Source organism: Taeniopygia guttata, chromosome 4, assembly GCF_048771995.1.
Source record: "Taeniopygia guttata chromosome 4, bTaeGut7.mat, whole genome shotgun sequence".
Taxonomy (NCBI): domain Eukaryota; kingdom Metazoa; phylum Chordata; class Aves; order Passeriformes; family Estrildidae; genus Taeniopygia; species Taeniopygia guttata.
Genome location: NC_133028.1, coordinates 54,463,724 through 54,483,707, shown reverse-complemented (window position 1 = coordinate 54,483,707; position 19,984 = coordinate 54,463,724). Strand labels below are relative to the sequence as shown.

The 19,984-nt window shown below is 42.6% G+C and overlaps 1 protein-coding gene across 33 annotated transcripts in view; it reads left to right on the top strand.

The window, feature by feature from the left end:
- Positions 1 to 19,984, top strand: part of ADGRL3 (adhesion G protein-coupled receptor L3) — a 490,266-nt gene that overhangs the window by 416,576 nt on the left and 53,706 nt on the right. For all 33 annotated transcript variants that reach the window (XR_012055755.1, XR_005980340.2, XM_030271767.4 and 30 more), the window contains 4 exons: positions 8,388 to 8,597; positions 9,100 to 9,320; positions 16,173 to 16,239; positions 17,665 to 17,756. Coding sequence is in view for 31 of the 33 variants with exons in the window: in XM_030271767.4 (XP_030127627.4) it covers positions 8,388 to 8,597; positions 9,100 to 9,320; positions 16,173 to 16,239; positions 17,665 to 17,756 (590 nt within the window). In the remaining 2 variants the exon portion in view is untranslated. The remainder of the gene's footprint in view (positions 1 to 8,387; positions 8,598 to 9,099; positions 9,321 to 16,172; positions 16,240 to 17,664; positions 17,757 to 19,984) is intronic.

Below are 19,984 nucleotides of genomic sequence, written 5' to 3'. Positions count from 1 at the left end.
TTTTCTCAAGTAGTCTTCCAGTTTCACTGCTCTGTGTATTTCTGTTCCACTTAATAATCTGAAGTGGAATGTAAAGACCTGCGATAAAATATATATTAAATAAGCATCATGTATGACAAAAGTTCTGCAAAAAAAGAAATGGGAGCCTGGGGGCACATTTCACACAACAGCTGGGTCCACCTGAGAGGGGCAGGATATGTCTGTTGCTCCTGCAAGTTGTGGTAACCACTTTATCCTGCTAGAGTCAGTCCTAGTCCAGGAAACATGCCATTAGATGTTTGTGCCATTGTCCTGGGAGATGCCTGAAGAAAAAGCATATTTAGACCACATATTTACAGGTTAATGGCATTCTGCAGTCCAGGTCTGGTTTTGCCAGTTTCCTGTAACTGCTTGAATTTTCATAAGAAATGTGTGTTTGGCTCATTATCACCCACCTGGAATTAACATATATGCCTGAGTCACTGAAGTCAGAGGCTGCAGCTGGGAAGTGCAGATAGTGATCCACTCCACTGGTGTGAATGGGGGCGATAACTACTGCGTGGTGCAGATGCAGCCCGGTCCTCAACAAGCCTCTTCTAGAACTGCAAATAGGTCAGCCTTGTCTGCACTTTCCATCCAAACCTTGTGAGACAAGTAGAGCTGCTGTTATCTCATCTTGCAGGAAAAGTATTGTAAGACCTTTTCCTCACCCATATTCATCCAGCAGGTTGGAAAGAGCTGCAGCTGGAAGCTTCCTGAGTGCCAAGCAAGTGTGCTATTAGCTAGTGGCTGGTTTTGGGTATTAACAACTGCCCTCAAGACTTTCAGGTCATGTTTTATCATTTGGCTGCAGCCAAAGTACCATTACTGTAAGAGCCAAATTGGCTCCACTTTGTTGACTCTGATACAACCGGACAGCTTCCTGGCATGTCCACTTCAGTGATCATCCTGGCCTGAGGGCAAAGGCAGGGCAGGGCTGCCTCCCACATAACACAGACACATATTTCAGGTATAAATATGCAGACATTTGCAACTTGTCCTGCCAGCTGCTTGTCACCTTGCTCTTCCTGGTGGCACTGTCTCGTTCCATGGTGGAGGTGACCATGTGGCTCTTGGCATAGAAGGTGGCTTATGTGACGTTTCTTATGCCATTGTAATGACTTGATTTTAAAGTCTTGGCAGCACAATACCTGCTGGTTTGGAAAAGTGGAGGTTTAGAAACAAATGGGAGTTGTTGTCATTCATTGACTCATGCTCACTGCTCATAGATATGCTTTTGAGCCTTTTTTTGTCTTGTGGCTGGTTCAAAAAGGCATTCCTCAGTCATTCCATGACCTGTTAAGTGTTCTTGGAGGTGGAATGTTCATTGGGGAAATGATGTAGTGTGTTTCTGCAAGACCTCTTAGACCAGTGTTCTGGCAATGACCAGGATCTCTTAAAAGGACTGTTGTACCCACAATAAATAATAATATTTTGGGAGTTTTACAACAGAAACAATTTTCTCCCATAATTGAGATTTGTAGTTTCCTGACTTCAGTTGTTTGGATTTTTTGGATATGTAGGGAACATTCTTTGCCTTAAAGAGTATCCACAGCACCCTGCCTAATGAGACTGAAAACTGGGCATCGTGGGGAGCAGACATCATAGTCCCGCTAATCAAAAACCAGCACCAATTTGACAAGTGTCACATCTGCTCATGAATGATCTCCCTGCCTGGTAACATGGCACAAGAGCATGTTCTCCAGAGGGGATCTCGGTGGCTGCTCTGTGAGTTCCGGGCTGTGGTTTAATTATTAGCAGAGTGTGTGTGGCAGGGTGGAGCTGGAAGCTAGAATCACTGAGGAAAGGATTGATGGCCATCTGGCTCTCCAGTTTGAAAAAGCAATGTGTCTTTGTACAAAGGGACAGTAAATACCACCAGCTGACCATGGCAGTAGGGATTTATTGGTGTGCTTGAAGAGTAGAAGTTGCTGGAATCAATTCTGGTCTGACTAGGACAATACCTGATTAAGAGGAGAATTTAATTTGAAGGTGCTTTCTGCCTGTTAAAATAAGTTGGTCTTATAGTTTCTTATTCACCCACTAGGGTAAAATAATAGTGTCTAAGACCAAGAGTTGTTGTGCACACAAGCAGGATGCATAACTGCTGGGAAGAGCAGTGGATCCTCACCTGCAGGTCTCCTTCCAGCCACTGTCTATAAAAATGTGGTGGCTCCCATGCTGTGGAACAAATCCCATCCTTAAATAAGCCATCCTACCTATGTAATTGCTGTAGAATTATTCAAAATTTACAAATTGTTTTTCATAAGCTTGTGCTTTGCATCATACTAATTATAGCAGATGCATTTTAAATGTATCATGGGAAAATTATGCAGCCAGAAAACAAGTTCAGAGCTGGTGGGAAAATTAAATTAAAAAAACCACCCTAACCAGAATAAGCAAAGGTACCCCAGGGTAGATAAATGTTGCTTATCAGTATGTAGTGAGTGCCAGATCTTACTCTTCTTTTTAAATACAAATAGAAAGGAGGAAAATAAGAAAGGTTTTTTGACTGTTGCAATTAATAGGAAAGTTTGAGGTGTTTTTCTTTACCACAAACAGACTACACTGTGCTAATTATTTGGGGAGTGGAAGCATAAGGCAAGCTAAGGAGAGAAAGGAATAAAAATGTATGAAATCTAAGTGGAATGTTGCAGTCCGTTGCCTAAAGCAGTAGAGGAGCAAGCTGGAGTTATTGCAGTAACTCCAGATAACTGATCCTGTGTTCTAAACTTCGTGTAGCTCACACTGGCAAGTGCTAAGCCTTGATCTGTGTCTTGCTGCACCCTTCCTTTCTGGCTGAGAGCAGGGTGAATGTGAGCAAAGGTAGTGGCCGTGGTGGGGTGGAACCATGTTCCAGCTGTCTCTTGGCAGTAGGCTAAGTAGGATAGCACATCACTGTGACAGCAGAAGCTGATGACGCTGTGACCAGGCTTTTTCCAGAAACTCAGATTTCTGGCAGGTTGGCTGGGTGTATGTCTATACTAGGTATGGCACAACTGCTGTAGCTCATTTCTTGGGTTGGAGATGCCATGTGAGTAATCAGAGCTGCCTAAATCCAGCCATCGTGGGAGAGCAGGATGATGGATGCAATTATTATTCCTAAGCCTCACCTCCTCTCCACGACTGAATTTGACCTTAGCTGCCTCTCAGTTGCAGTGGGGTTGCTGAGTACAGTGGAAATAGTGGGCTCTTGCCACGTGTTGTATTTGCAGTAGTGTCTGCGACACATGGTGAGGTGAGGTCTGTACCCATTTCTCTATGCACACCTGTCCCCATACAGCTTTGTTCTGGGTTTCACTTAGGATGGCTGCTGCTTCTAGCACTCGCTGGAAGGCTGTTGCATTTCTGGGGAGAAGTCTGTGGGAAAGAGTTCTGTTAGGAGGGCTTTATCTTGCTGAGGAGGGCAGAAGAGGAGGAAGCTCATCTGTGTTGCCCATGCAAAATATGAAGGCAGCTTTGTGGACTAAGGCAAGGAGAGAAAAGATGACTAAACCACCTTGTAGGAATGCTCAGGGATCTGAGCCTTGTAGTGAATGGCCAAAGTCAGAAGACATTAATATTGCACAGAGGCTTCAGGTGGGAATTTTGCTCGCTTTGTTCCGGGGTTAGGACCTGTTGGTGTCAATGATTGCATCACCTTTGTATAGCCCAGAGGGAATGTGTACCAGGTCCATGGGTGCTGTATTCACTGTGGAGCACGGCTGCCTACCTCCCTGGGTGCATCACTGGGGAAGATGGAGAGGATGGGTGCTAAAGCAAAGGGATCTCCCCAGCTCATAGTCCTTTGGCCACAGAAGGGGAAAAGCTCCCTTAAAGCCACTCATGCTTTCATAGCCACAGCAGGTGAGGCTTTTAGCCAGCTCGGATGTACTTCAGGAATCCTTGGGGTTTCCTCCCAGTCCATGTACCCCAGCTGGTGCTTTTGACACATTGACAAAACCATCTGGCCTCTTCAGTAACCCTCTGCACACAGCCAACAAAGCCAGGTCATAGCAGTAAATTTTCTCACCACCAAAGATGGGGGAAAAAGTGCAAAGAGACCCTGCATGGCTCCAAAGACCTACAAATCCAAGAAGCAGCATCAGCAGTGCACAGAAGTTCAAACCTGTCCCAGCTGGGTTTCTGCCCAGCCCAGCACTCTGCCAGCTTCCACCAGGCACTGAGCGGTCATATTTGAGCTAGTTTGATGACATTGTGTTTTTATTTACTGCTTGTTTATTCTTCCACCCCCAAAGATATTAGTTCTTCCATTCCTGGAAGGACAGATTAGGCAAAGGAATGTGTCCTTTGCTGCTGGCAGCTTGGTTTGGCTGCTGTTTTCTTCTGCTGATGTTTTTAATAAGGGAGGAAATGGCTGTTCATCTCAGGGAGAGCCATTCTGTCATAAGCTGACATTCCCCGGGATTTGTTTTTATTAGCTCAGCTGTGGTGTACAGGCACTGCCAGAGCTGCTCATTGATTTTCCCAGCCTGGATAATATTGGGGCTGCCTGCTCACCCTGCTGTGTTTGTGACCAGTGTTCCTGTAACTCCTCCTGCACAAATCCCTGTCAGCACTCTCCTCCTACTGCTGTTGGCCCCACTGGAACAAAACCAGGTCTTTATCCCAAAGCCAGAGACATCTCTTTTCACTGAGCTTTATATGTTCTAAATCATAAATGTAAAGCAAACTTACTCTAGAAACCCTGTCACTGAAGTGGTTTGGTTTTTGTGTTTTCTTCAGTTATTTAGTAATAAATAACTGTGCTAAAAATAATCTGTGTGTCAGCTTATTCTGTGAAGTGAGTGTATCTTCGTGGTAACAAACCTTAGTGTCTTGCATGCTATGCCACATAGCACCAGTCTGGAGAGCCATGGTGCATTTGGGCAAGGAGTTGTTTGGTTGATGCTGTCAGGAATTGTCTCTTGGACTGATACCTGGTATTTCTCATGGACTCTTTGGGTTGCCCAAGTATTTGGGAAAATAGTTTAGAAGCAAGAGGTGACTTGTCAATACACTGGTGGTCTCAGATGTATGTTGCATGCTTTAGAGACCCTAGGGTTTTCATGGTGCTGGAAAGATACTCCTATAGGTCTTCTGGGAACGGCATATCCCAGAGGTTGTGATCAGTGGCATGGAGTCCAGTTGGACCTGAGCAGGGAGATCACATCAGACAACACCACTGGTGATCCCTTCCAACCTTCACCATGCTGTGATTCAGTGGTTAGCATGCACATTAAAGCTGTTTTATCCTCAGTCAAGGTGTTTTGAACAGTGCTGGACAGGTAAAGAGAAGATTTGCTCTTGCATTTTTCTGTGGTTAAGAGACCAGGCTTGAAGGCTGAGACCTCCATACAAAATCTTGGTGTGCCTTGTATCATATTAAACCCTGGAACTCCATGTAACAACTGTGTAAGTCAGGTTATGCTGCTCCTTGTTTGTCACACAGCAATCAGGTGATAGCAAGGAAAAGCTCACGGCATTGGGAGAAGTTACCACTATTGTTCCCTTTCCCGTATTATTCTGATTGCTGTAACAGTACGGTAATTTACAAGTTTCAGTCTCCAGAAAAAGGCAAGTTGCCTTTTGTTGTAGTTGCTGGTGTACAAGCTCTGGATTTGCCTGCCCTGAGGGAGCAGTTGGCACTGCCATGGGAAGGATGCCAGTGCTTATCAAGTCTTCCCTGATCCATTGGCTCTGCAGTAGCACCTGAAATTGGGCATCTCAAACAGGCTGGAGTGTACCCAGCCTTTAAAATTCAGCTCACTTCTTCTCTTGGACTTTACTAGAAAAGCTACAAATTCTTTTTTTTTTTCCCTGAGGTGTTTTTAAATTGCTCTTGTACCCATTTCATTGTTATCATTCCTTGCCGTTTGTTCTTCTGTGAGTTTGTTAAGTTTGGGGAGGGAGTTTGTAATTATGGAGAAGTTGTTTTTATGGTTGTTTTCCAGGACTCCAGGGATGAGTGTTATGTACATAAAATCAGTATTATCTTTACAATAAATATTAAAAAGTAAAGCAGTAAGAGTGATAATAACAATAACGATACCGCAATGAAGCATATTTACTGCTAAGCATGGTGAGCTTCTTGGTCAAGTAGCCCTTCTCTGAAACAGGCAATGACCCTAGATGGTAGGATCCCTCTTCAAGAGGAAAGACACCTGTAGTTCCTGCATCATGTCTTAACTTCAGCAGAGTTGTGATATTGTGATAAGTGGTGCAAGAGCTGGGACCTGTGAGACTTATCTCACTTAGGAGAAGAAGCCCTTGGAGAATTTTCCCTGCACCATGTTAAATTTGTCTTGAGATGGATGAATCTGGCCACATTTGGGTGGGGTGTGTGCATCTGGCCGCAGTCTGCCTGTTTTCTTTCTCCCTGCATCCACCTGCATTAGCTGCCTTCTCCTGTTGCCCAGCCCAAGAGCTCTTGGTCCATTCAGCCTGGCAGGCCAGTCTAATCAAATGAGGGCTTGTTCAGGGAGATGTTCTCCTGCCATTCCCCTGCAGCCTCAGACAAAAGAAAGAATGATTTGCAAGGTGCAAGGTTTGCATTAACATTTTTCCGCAGAGTTAAGAGGGATGGATGATGTGGAATGACACTGAGATAAAGCAACGTGCAGCTGCCAGGGAAATGATGTGCTTCATCTTGTCAGGTTTCCGGGTGCTGCTGGATGAGCTGGCTTGAATAGGCATTTCTGTCATAAGCCACAGAAAGCACACAATGATTTCTTGTTTCCCTGTTGGACTTCTGACCTCTAGTTCCTTAGGTATTGGAAATAGTTGGAAAGAGATGCAAGGGGGTTTGGGCAAAGGAGCCATCCATCTCTACACCTCCAGGTCTTCATGGAGACAAAACTTCCAGCATGGAAGGAATGGAGCAGAGGAATCACTCTCCATCTTTCATTATAAATTGATGCCTATCACTCATGCTGGTGAAGTCAAAAGAGCTGAAAGGTTTGAGATGTTTCTTACAGGTGCCGACACAGTAGAGTGTATATCGGGAAAGGTCTGATATTTGATGCGGCTTTATCATTGGCAAGCAGGCAAAGAAAATGGATAATTTAATCACCTTTTCCCTCCATCTGTCATAAGCTTTTATGGCATGGAGAGAAAAATGTTTCCATTTTGCCCTGGCTTTTTGAAGTGTGACACTATTGTATTTGCCAGCCTCCATAATGCCTAAGTCATCGAAATGCCAGAAATGGTGGAGAATGTGATTACCATTTATAAGACAAGTTGGTGGGCCACAAAGCTGGGCTTTGAGCTGCCCTGGTCTTTGTAAAATGCCCCCAGAGATATCCAGCCAGTCTTTTCCCCAGCTCATTGACTCTAATGACTTACACCCAAGCTGTCACCTCGTGGCTCACCATGTATTTCTTGTGTTTTATTTACATTTTGTTATACCTGTAATTTCACATCTGGTAGAAGCTTGGGGAGTTACAGGTGATTTTTACAGCCTGAACAGGGAAGAAGGTGGTGGGATACTCTCACCGGGAGGGTTTCATCACATGCCTCCTCTTTCCACAAGGGACATACAGTGGAAATTCAGGAGCAATGCCAGCAGTGTTTTGTCAGGAGAGCCAAGGCTCACCTATCCTGACTCTTGCAAAACTTTGTTGCCTAGTTTTGCACTGGCTTTGTTTGCATGGCTTTGAAGTACATCCATGTTAAAAGTTCATCACAGGGAATCAGTCACTTTCCAGGCTATCTTAAGATCACTGTTCTGTTACAGTTTAAAAACAAATTTGTCTTAAAAGGTCTGTCTTTTTTTCTGGGTAATGTTCTCAGGATCAATCTGACTTCCCAAGAGTTCCAAAATATAACTCCAGGGTTTGAATAAGAAAAATCAAACTTCCTTTCTCCTTTCCCTGTGGTAAAAGAAAAAAAAAAAAAATTAAGCAATCTCTTTCTTTCCAAAGTCTCCAAGCTCATACATCTCTGAACATTTAAAGAGAGTCTTTTTTCACTGTTGGCAATGATTGTAATGGACTCGCAGTTGTTGGACATGATGTTGTTAGCATGAAATTCTTTTTTACACTTGAATCACTCTGTTCAATGGTTCTGTATACTGTGTGTCCAGGCACTCCTTTGCCATGTGCAAGATAGAGCCACACGCAAGACTAGCCCTGTTATCTCAGTATTTTCATCAACAGCATATGTTTCTGCAAGGTTTTGGGGTCTAAGTCTGTTCAGGGCACCTGCAGCTTGCAAGATGCATTGGAGTCTGCGTTTAAGGTTGCAGCTTTCTAGCTGCAGGGTTCAAGTTTAGGTCCATTTAATCTTTTTGGTACTGGTGCCTTGTGCCACTGACAGCCTTACTCTGTGTCTAGGATGTATTAGAAGTCACACATCATGCACCTGATGAAATTTGTTTGTTTTACCTTCAGCACAGTGATGCAGTCCATGACCTGCTCCTGGACTTCATCACATGGGTTGGCATCCTGCTTTCACTGGTCTGCCTCCTGATCTGCATCTTCACCTTCTGCTTCTTCCGTGGGCTGCAGAGTGACCGCAACACGATTCACAAGAACTTGTGCATCAGCCTCTTCGTGGCAGAGCTCCTCTTCCTCATCGGCATCAACCGGACTGACCAGCCGGTAAGAGACAAAGCACTTCCTGCTTCTGTCACAGGCTCTTGTCTCAGTGCATCTGCAATGTTTGACCAGTGAGAAACATACCAGCACTGTCTTCATTCCATGCACAAGTCCTCGCAGGGCTGGGCCCCCAGCTGATAACTGAGACTCACATGCTGATGCCTGCTGTGGTTTCAGGGGCTGTATGTGTGTTCTTTATCAATGTGTGTGTATGTTTAATAAGTAGGTTATAAAGATGAGCCTATACCATGTACATCTTCATGTGTTTATTTGCCTGATTGTGTATGTGCCTACCTTTGTATCTTTTAGCGTCACTTATGCAAATATGTGTCTATTTTAAAACAAGTCACACGTGTTTTCCAAGTGAAAAAAAGTTCTTCCTTTGGTGAGGGAAGATAAGAACACCTTCATTTTTATTAAGCCTCTAAGTAAGAGTACTCCTGACTGTTGCATTAATTAATCACAGTACAAACACCTTTCCTTGCTCTTTTCAATCCTCATACAGATTGCCTGTGCCGTCTTTGCTGCCCTCCTGCATTTCTTCTTCCTGGCAGCTTTCACCTGGATGTTCCTGGAGGGGGTGCAGCTCTACATCATGCTGGTGGAGGTTTTTGAGAGCGAGCACTCCCGGAGGAAGTATTTCTATTTGGTGGGGTACGGCATGCCTGCGCTGATTGTGGCCGTGTCAGCAGCAGTGGACTACCGGAGCTACGGCACAGACAAAGTGTGAGTGACCTTGGCATTGCTCAGACCTGCTCAGGAGAGATGGGAGTGGGGGCAACAAATGGACATAAGGAGCCCAGAGGGTTTGTTCAGGCAGAGCTCAGCCAGGAGGCATGCCTTTTCTTATTGTCTTGTGTTTCTTGCAGGACAAATTCCCCACTATGAAATGATTTGCAAAGGTATTTTCTAGGGAAGTCATTCAAGGAAAGTTTTGTCACATCATTGCATAACATCAGCAGTGGTGACTGTCCCTAGTCTCAGTTTGGTACTCTGTCTGCAAGATCCTCCTCTAACCAAAGAGTATTTCTTATTTGGATGAAGATACTGCTTTCTTCCTCTTTTTTTTTTTTTTTTTTTTTTTTAATTGATCTATCAAATTAACAGAGCCTGCAGGCAAAATAGGTGGTGACTGTGGAGTGCATTAGGCTATTTGCAAATCAGAACATCTGTATCATTTATCATTACAAATATTCTTGTTTTCAACATTGCTGATACTGGTATGGAAGCACAAGTTAGATTATCATGCAACCCCCTCAAATGGAAAACAAGGGGAAGACTGAGCCTTTGATTCTCTTTGCCATCTTTGCTACAGTACGATTAACAATGTGGTATTATTGACCTTTTTTTCCTTCTCTTGTCAGTTTACTTTTCCAGTCTCACTTTATCTGAGTTAAGGGCTCAATACGAAGGCATATATAGCAACGAGCCAGTGGTGGTTCTGAAGCTCTTTTTTAGCCCAGATCAGGTCAGGCCATGGCAGCATTTGATTTTCTGTTAGGTTCAACTGCAGATTTTTTGCCTGAAACCATATTTGTATATATGAACCTTTATTTCTTGAAAAAGCAGATCTGTAGAGCAGTGGAACTGCTCATGATCCATTACCATGCCAGCAGGCGGGCTTGGATCCCAGATGGATATTTGTGTTGTGTTCCTCCCATGAGTAGGAGAGCAGCGACCTGAATTTGTATAAATGTCACATTTGGTGGAAAGCAAAGGAAATGGCCCACACAGATAAGGGTAGGAGGGTGTAAGTTTTTAAGGCTCTCTACCAATTTATCCAAAGTAGTTTGACTGACTTTTACAGGCCTAGAGGGCAAAGAATAGGTAACACAACAGCTGATTGCCATTTTTGAAGAAGATTTTCCATCAGTTGCCACCTGCTTCCTGCCCCAACAAGCTCTTCTATTCACTCCCCCTCTTGAGCATTATATAAGCACCTATTAAATCAGGTATAGAAACCGTTTGCTTTGTCCCTTTAAATAAATTTATTCTTAACTGTGGTGTTCCTGCGGAGGACATAGCTCTTCACAGTGGCCTACATCGGACACATTGAGCCTCAGACATATTCCAGCAGTCTGGAAAGGACAGGACATCTGCCATTGCTGGAGCACTGTCTTAACCTCTCTGGTTTGCAGTGTAGTATTTTGTGGCTACTTTCCACACTGTTCACCCTTTGGCTTCTGCAAATAGACCTTGTTTCCATAGATCTTGCAAATAGACCTTTTGCAAATAGACCTTGTGCCCAAATGTTTCCATGGCATGGAAGGTACAGGCAGAAAGTTTGGCTGAAATTCACTGAAGGCAAACACTTCACTATCTTGGCATTGAAGAGGCAGCAGTCCTGTGTGTGTGCCAATAAAATATGCCTCCCTCACCATAGCACGAAGTGGTGTTTGTAATGATTAAACGTGTATATATAATATTTTGCAAATAAATATTTACAGAGATTTGCAAATCTGAAATATTTATTTATAATTTTTAATTCCAGAATGTACAATTTTATCACATTCTCATGGAGGAAAATAAAAACCATACAATATGTTTTGTAGAATTATCATGCTCCATCTGGTTGATGGATGATGATGTATTTTTCAGTATAATGTTATTAGAAGGGTAGAACTGATTAGAATTTGTAGTGAACTGTATGCCAGGCATACATAATTTGATTGCAAGAAGTTGCTTGGTTTTGCCAGGTTTTGTAAAACATCCTCTGGAATATATTACTTGCCTCCCTCCGTTATTTACTGCATTTGTTTAAGGAGGACTTATGGAGCTGTTAGTGTTATTTGTTTTTTGCCTGGCATTTGGTGCCAGCATTCATACTTCTCAGAATGATTTGCTTAAACACGCAGTGTAGGGTTTTCTTGATTTCATTTTCCTTTCTAAATCCAACCCTCCTGTAACACATGCCCCGATTACGTAGCCAGACAGGCACAGGCAGTTGTTCCTCCCTCTCTTACTTTACTCATCACTTGGTGCTTGTGATTTTCTGAAGTGTCCCGTGTCCTATTATTCATATTGGCACTTTGGAGCAGCTGCTCCATAAAGATACTCCTATACACCTTATTCATTCAAGGATAGGGATTGATCCTTTTCCTACTTTTTTTGTTTGTTTGTTTGTTTTAGAACAGTTCAAACTCCTTATATTAGGAGATTAATTTGCTTTTGGGACTAAGCAGCAGCATAGTGAGTCCCTTAAAAGATCATCCTATTCATGCTAGCTCAATTCTGTTTGGTCCTTTTCTCCCCAGATAAATCAGAAATGTTGTGTCTCACCTTATTCTGATTGTAACCTGTCAAGTGAAGATGAAAAACAGGAAACCCCACTGCAGACAGTGTGTTTTCCCCACATTGCCAAAGAGATTCTGGCAGTGCTCTCATGAACCAAGTTACCATTTCTTACAGGCCATATCTTCAGCTGCTAGGTCTTAAATGGCCACAGCTCAAGTTTTGCTGCAAAAAATAAGATCCTGGGATTGTATTCAAAAAATAATTTAAAAGATACATCATTTGCCTTATCCTGTGTGTTAACCAAATCCAGCCATCTCCTCAATGGATATGATGTCAAGGGTCATGGTAAGCAGTGCTGCAAAATGCAAAGAAAATAGTATAGAAAATAGTACTTGCTTTTGTAGTTAGTGTTTGAAAATAATTTGCATCTAAAATTCAGTCAAAGCTTAATTATGGCTTTAGCAGCCTTTGAGGGGACTCATGCTAGAAGCAGGCCATCCCAAATCAGCAGCAAGAAGCTATTCCATATTTCCATACTTCCCTGGGTTTCATAGCAAAGCCTCTCACAAATTGCAGAGAAAAGCAGCTACACTTTGAGTGGTTCAATATATTTTAGAAACTTGTAGGTATATTCATTCACTAGTGATCAAATCCATCATGGCAGGGATCTCTCTTTTGTTTCTCCCCCCTTCTTCCCCCCTTTTGGAATGCTATAAAGCAGGATATACACGGTAAGCAATCCAGCTGTCAGAAAGCAAAATGAAAGCCCTGTGTATGTACACAGCCTCCGAGCCAGGCGCCGACATTTCATGCATGTAAATGCTGCTCAGAAAATAGCATCGAACAATGTGGTCTGTCTTGGGTGGCTCCACTGAACTTGTTTTATTTGCAGTGCTGCTGCCAGTATTTGGAGGAGGAAGCGTGAGCTATGTGGAAGCTGAACTCCATTAAGCAGGACCTATATTGCACCCTTGAAAGGCACGTCTGGTGCATACATATCCCATTACTGCACCCTGACAAGGAGGCGGTACAGCCACGTGAAACAAACAGCTGAGCTCCCATGAACAACATGATATGTTTAGGGCTCTTCAAATTTTATGGTCCAATGGCAGCTAATGATTGTTTATTGGTTATATTTAATGCACACCAGGGATAGTTTAGTATTTGATTTCTCTTCATGCAGAAAATAGAGTAAATTCTGTGTAGTCTTTATTACTTGAGTAAAGTTTTAGGTGACTATTGTGAGTTGCCACTGTGGAAAAGGAGGAAATTAAAAAGTAAAGGAGAGCAGTGCCACGGAGCTTGTCACAAGAACTGTACATATTGGGGTGACTCCTAAAGAAGCAATGGGGTTTTGAGCAGAATTCCCTACATAGACACATTTCCTGATAATCCTTTGCCTTGCACTGAGCCCTGAAGGAGCTCATTTGCTTAATGGCAGCACAGCCTAAACTTGTAATGTGTCAGGTCCATGCTCACAGCGCAGCTGCGCGTGGAGGGTCACAAGTAACTCGGCAGCCCAAGATTAGCAACTCTGGGAAGTGAGTTGCCTGATTGCTTCCTTGTTTGGAGGAGCTCATTTATGCAGCTCATTGTGTGTGTGGGTTTTTGTCTTCTAAGGCAAGAAAAGCTCAGTGTGGTACTTGTCTGATTAGCAATTTACAGCTCCACAGCGCAATTGGCGGGAGGCCTGTGTTTTGATGTTTTGGTCTTAATTTGCATTTTTAATGAGGGAATGAGGGATGACTTAAACAGGTTCAGAATTTTACCTCTTCCTAATGACCACCAAAACCCCCATTTTTTTTTTTTTTTTTTGTCTCCCAAGACTGAGTATTGTACAGGATTTCACCGAAAGGCAAATTTTTTATTCAAACAAATAAAAAATGACATTGCATTCTTTGAAGTGCACAGAGAGGCTTAAAAAAAAGCCTTCTGTTTTTCACAAACTTGCTCCAGCTTAGGTGAAGCCACCTCTCCTAGGGCTCTTTTTGCTCCATGCCTTGCCTCCACTTATCTTGATGGCAGGACCTGGTTCCTCTGCTGTTTCTCAGCAGCATCCGTCTCTTGTCACTCAGTTGTTTTCTACAAATGATGAGACAAATATTTTAGGGGAGTGGGTTGCAAAATTTCATTGTTTTTGCAGTCTTGAAAAGGTACCAGTTGCCTTGCTCTTTTTTGCTGAGCCTGGCACAGCTTTTTGCTCATTCTGTATTTCAGCCAGCTTTCCCTAGTTTTTTCCCTGCGTCCCAACCTATATGCATTCAAAACCAGCTGCACCAGATGTGACTGAAGGGTGATCATCATGCTTCAGCAAGTAAAGAGAGGGTTTATGTTTTTCCTCTTCCTCAGACTTTCCAAGATCCAGGTCATTCTTTATGCTGAAGGAAAACCAAGGTGATGGTGACTAAAATAGTGTTCCCAACTTCTGGGCAGCAGGGGCTGGGGGTTGTTTTGAATATTAAACTGTCAAAAAAAAAAGTTCAAAATATTTTCATTAAAAAAATAAAATCCCCACAACCCTCTGAGTCCTCTCCCACACACCAGCACTCATTATCAGTAGAAAAAAAAGTGATGGGGCTGTGTATTCTGTGATTTATATGCAGCAGCTGAGGCATAAGCAACAGATACTCATTTTTCCTGAGGGGGATGGGGTAGGTATAAAGTCTGAAACGCCGTGTAAATATGTGAGCTGCTGCTACACAGACATCCTTGTTTAGGAATGAGGGGGCACTTTTTACAGGGACTTCATTATCCTTGAAACGTCTATTCTTTCGTGAAATCTAGTTGCAATTGGGTGACATTTCAGATGTTATTATGGGTGATACACAGATGTCATGATCACATTAACCTTTTCCTATAGGGAATCAGTCTCAAATCGTTTCGAGTCACTCACATTGTTCAACTACCAGATGCCTCTAAATCACCTTGAACTTCAGCAGCCACGGTGGAAACCAAATTTCTGAGCAATTGCTCTGAAAGCCTCTGTTTGCCTCTCACATATAAGATTTTGCTGCTACTACATGAAGATTCTGGATGAGCAACAACAGAAGCAGTTCAGGAATGACAGTTACGGAAGTGACAGTATTTTAATTTGTGACAAATAGCCTTATGAGTATGTGTATATATATCAATACATCTCCAGCACTGATGAGATCTGAAATTTATATGGTCAGGAAGGGAAGTGAGAAGTTTTCTCTGCATATTTGAATTTATTCATATTTTGGGCTTCTCCCAGTCACAGAGGTTCAGGGCATGCTTTATTCTCTTGTCAGGCATCTCCTGCTGATCATCTCCCATGGGGCTGCTGGCACGGACCTTTCTGCCCGTTACAAAGTCCATTGGAAGGGAAAAAACATTAGGCACATATACTAGAGCTGTCATTTGTGAGAACTGCTATCTCCACCACCATGATAAATTCATATTTACAGTTCCTGTCACTTGCCTAATCATGACATTCTGTCGGATGTTTAGTGTAAGAGTGGTTTTATGCTTTCTCAGTCCTTTGTGTATAAACGGAAGTGTGATTTGCAGTGTTGCAAAGACGACAAGATACTATTATTTTAAACATCATGTGAAACTTTCTTGGAATTTACATTTATCTGTCTTGTAACGAGTCACTTCCATTTTATCTTCCTGTCGCCTGGAATGAACTAGGAATGGAAATGTAATTTCCCAGGGGCTTTAAAAAATGTGGGGAGTATTAAATGCAGTTGAAATTAAGCGATTAATAATTTAGTTTTAGGCCATGAATCAACTTCTTGTGATAGCGCAGACCGTATGCAACCCTGGAAACATTAGTGGAAACAAAATACTCAGGAGGTTCAGGGAAATAAAACACTTTAAAGGGGAAGTTGCTGAACCTAATTAAACCTCAGCCTTCTGTTATCCAATTCATGCTTCCTATTTGCACCAAAGTTTCTCTGATGTATTTGCTAGAGAAATGTCATCTCACTTGACAGCTGACAGGCAGCTTGCATTGCATCAGAGCTAGAGAGCAAAGAGGAGCATAAAACAAAGAATAAGCTCTGTGGATGTTCATCAGACCCCTTCCTTAAAAAGAACCCACACTTTAAGGAGTTTTTCCAACAGATGCAGTAAGCCTTAGCAAACAGGCCTTGGGCCATTTTCTCCCTGCTTCCCCTAGAGGTAATTATCTTACTCCATCAATAGCGCTGTCAGAAATTGGGCACATAATTCAGCATTTAAATGAACAAGCAATGTAATATTTCCTGTCTCCCACCAGCGTGTTTTGCAGCTCACATTCTTCTCTGTCACTCGCTCACTCTTGATGTATGTCCTGGGTGCAGTCCTTGAATGCCTTCTTTCCCCTGTGTTTCATTACAGATGTTGGCTCCGACTTGACACCTACTTCATTTGGAGCTTTATAGGACCGGCGACCTTGATAATTATGGTAAGAACTCCTAATTAACTACTCCATCTCTCAGGTCAAGAAATAAAACTTTTGCTGTCCCTTTTCTCTTTATCTTTAACTTACACAGATTAATTTGAGGAAGGCATGTTCTTCTTTGACCCTACCTGGCATAGCAATTAGATCCTCATTATGAGAGGCTCTTGGCATTGCAAAATACTTGATCAAAATGGACCAGAGAGCTTCAGAACGGGCACTTGCAGAGTTTGTTTTCTACCACTGGACATTTAGAAGTGCCAGACTGTTCTGATGCCACTCACTGCTCACACCCTTTTTGAATTCCAGAGTGAAGTTTTACACTGATAATGAAAAAACAAAAAAAAAAAAAAAAAAACAAACCCAAAAAAAAAAAAGAAAAGGGAAAATTGGAAAGGGGGGGATGAAGAAAAGTCCAAACTGGAAAAGAAGTTTTTGAGGGTTTTTACTAATCAGCCAAAGTTGAAACTTGTGTGACTTCATGTTCAGCACATTGCCAGCATATCAGCTAACACAGCAACAAGGTAGAGAACCCAACTTTAGAGACAGCTGGAGTTTCCTTATACTTTAATCGCTACAATATGGCTTAAATAAACCATCCTTTGTTTTGACTAGGCTACAGTTTGGCTAGCCCAGAAAACAAGGCGCTCTCACTTCAATGCAGACATTGTCTCTGCTTCTTCTGTTTCTCCTGCAACTTGGGAGCCATTTCAGCAGCCTTCCACATCAGGGAGGGGGCCATGCCATCAACTACAACTATTGAGGGTTTTTTTTCCCTTAAGCAATTCATTCATAAAAAGATATCTTCTCTTTTTGATTATGTCTCAAATCCTAGACTGGGCTTTTTGGGAAACTCCTTTCCAGAAATTGACTACCACTGAGGCATGGAAACACCATCGCATCTTTTACAGAACAAATCAAACCCTTTTTTATTTTTGTTTTTCAGCTTTGCATTGTGCTAAGCATCAGTTCTGATTTCCCTGCCCATCTGCCCCATTACAATATGTTTAAAAGGTGTATTCACGGAAAAAAGATGCTTTTATGCTTCATTACAATGGGGCTGGCTAAGTGAGATGCTTGGAGTGACTTTTCACGACTGTACATGTCTCAGACACAGAGAAGCCCTTACAGCAATTATTTTTAATTTTCCATAATGCTCTTTGAAGCACTACAGTTGAGGTTAGACCTAGCCTTGTATCAGTAGTGCCACAACTGTGGTAAGGCTGTGGCATCACCAGTCCTGTAATCTAGAGGCCAGGTCACCTTATAAAATGCTTCGAAATTTTCTGTGATTCAGTCACTATAAAGCTGTACCATGAGCTCATTTCCTACAGTAACCCATCTGTTACAGAGAATGTGCTGACTTTCTCCCCACCATGTTGTGCTGTATCACATAATCCTTTTTTTTTTTTTCTTCCCCCTCCATTACAGCTTAATGTCATCTTCCTTGGGATTGCTCTATATAAAATGTTTCATCATACTGCCATACTGAAACCTGAATCTGGATGTCTTGACAATATCAAGTAAGTGGCTTTTCTCTGCCTGTTTCTGTCTTTTCCTGTTTATTCCCTCATTCCTCTGAGGTGTGAAACAGGGGAACTGCTCTGCCAGCAGCAGTGCTAACCAGGGATAATACCTTGGGCTATGGCACGGCAAAGTGGTTCTAAAAGATACCAAGTGGCTGATGATGAAGCACTATACTGGGATTTGGCTGCAATTGTTGGCATTTTCAGTTCAATTTTTCATGAAGGAGGCAAGGCTACATTTTCTGTCCTTGAAGCAGGTAACCTTCTAGTCTACATAAAGGAAATTCTGCCCAATAATTACCAGCTAATTATTGCAGTCTCTACAGGGAAGGTGTTGAAACTGTTGATTATTACTCCTTCTGTGTGCTCTGAGGGCAGCTGCCTTATGTGTTTTCTGTTTGTTTTGGCCCCTAACAGATTCCATGACCCAAATTCTCCCCCAGAGTCTGATATTGCTTTCGGCAAAGTTATCAAGGATTTAGCTGGGGGTGCCCACATCAGCGGGTGGATGTGCTTGCCAGCCAAAGCATGTTTTGCCCTTGTACTGGGTTAACATCTTAGCCTGGGCATCTTACTGTCTAGCAAGCTGCTTCATTATATTGGTAGAGTATTAGTCTCTGTCAGTGCCTGTTTATTCAGCTACCTCTGGCTTTAATTACTCTCTTCAAAAACACAAGGCAGATTTCAGGTGCAGTGCGTGATAAAATTGGGAGCCTGCTAATTAATAAAACCATTTAATGAGATTCAGGAGGAAGAAATTGTTGGACTCGGCACTTTATTGCTCACCCAGGAAAGGAGAGTGTGGTGCAACAAGGCCTGAAGTGGGTTCTCCTCTCTCTTTCATGGTCGGAAAGGGAGAAGAGGCATAAGGGGAGCTTGTTAAAAGATGTCTGAATAGCACACTTGCAAGGCAGCTCTCAGCAGGGCTAGTGTTCTTACTGCTGAGCTGCTCTTGCAGATGCAGCTTTAATTTAAACCAGGTCAGGCCCCCCACCAAAACTTTCTCAGCAGGCAAGGCTTGCAGTGCCATTGGTGTGCCACAACCTGGCATGGTCCCTTGGGTGAAGTTTTAGTTTCTTAGGTGCAGCTTCTCCCTCGAGGGTTGGGAGGAAAGGGCACTGGAGTCAGCACAAATGCTGAGGAGACCCCAGTGAGCTCAAAAACCTCAGAACCCTCGTTTGCCCAGGTTGTAGAGAGTCTGCTCTGCAGGGAGCCTCAATTTCTCCTGCCGTTGCTCTGCTATAAAATTAAATTAGAGGAGCAATCCCTCTTGGATGTCCAGGATTGATCCCAGAAAGATAGCCTGTCATTTGGTCTTGGATAAGGCATTAAAGGCATGGTACATTTAATAACATTTATTAATGTGGCTACTTGTCATGCATTAGTGTTGTGGGATTACTCGCTGAGAACAGTCTCTCTAAGGTTACCCACACAAAACCATCTTACTGTATGACATTTAAATTAAAAAGTGGGAAGAAGAAAAACAACAAAACCCTTATAATTAAAGCTGAAATAATAAATGCCTACTGAATAATCTTCTTGAGCTAATTTCTAGTATCTTTGTTTAAATGCCAGGAGTTTATACAACCAGTTGCATCAATTATAATGTCATTGTAAAATATTTTATAGGTTCTTTGGCAGATGAGTGTCTATTCCTGATTTGACTTCATTAAAACGTTTTGAAAACACAAGCAATTAAAATACTTTTAAGTATGTTGCTGATACTCTTCCAAATGTGTTGCTTCATTACAAATTACTTTTTATGCTTGAGAAAATAAGAGCAACATAATATAAACTCGGGAAGACCCCAGGCTCACCCCAGGAAGTTTATCAAACCAAGCATTTCAGAGCAGACTTGATTGTAATTTCTGAATACCTAAGCAGGCCATCATTAAGTCTCTAAATTCAAGACATGTGTTGTCTCAGTGTTGGATGTGCTTGAGTTAGGAAGAAGTGCAGATTTGTAACAGAGAGGGGAATTCACCTTGGAGGGAGGTTTCCTAGGGAAGCGAGGGGCTTGCAATCTCAAGAAAAGTTTCAGTAAGATCATAGTTGTCTTCTAGATACAATCATAGTCTTGTTGCAGGTAAGATTGTGGTCTTCCTGCACAGTTGTTGGCTCTAAGTCAGTTGCAAAACATGGATGTGTTACAGCAGTTCCAGAATAAAAAGCCACAGAACGTTTATTTCACAGGGGACCACAAAGATCCTTTCTGAGCTACCCTC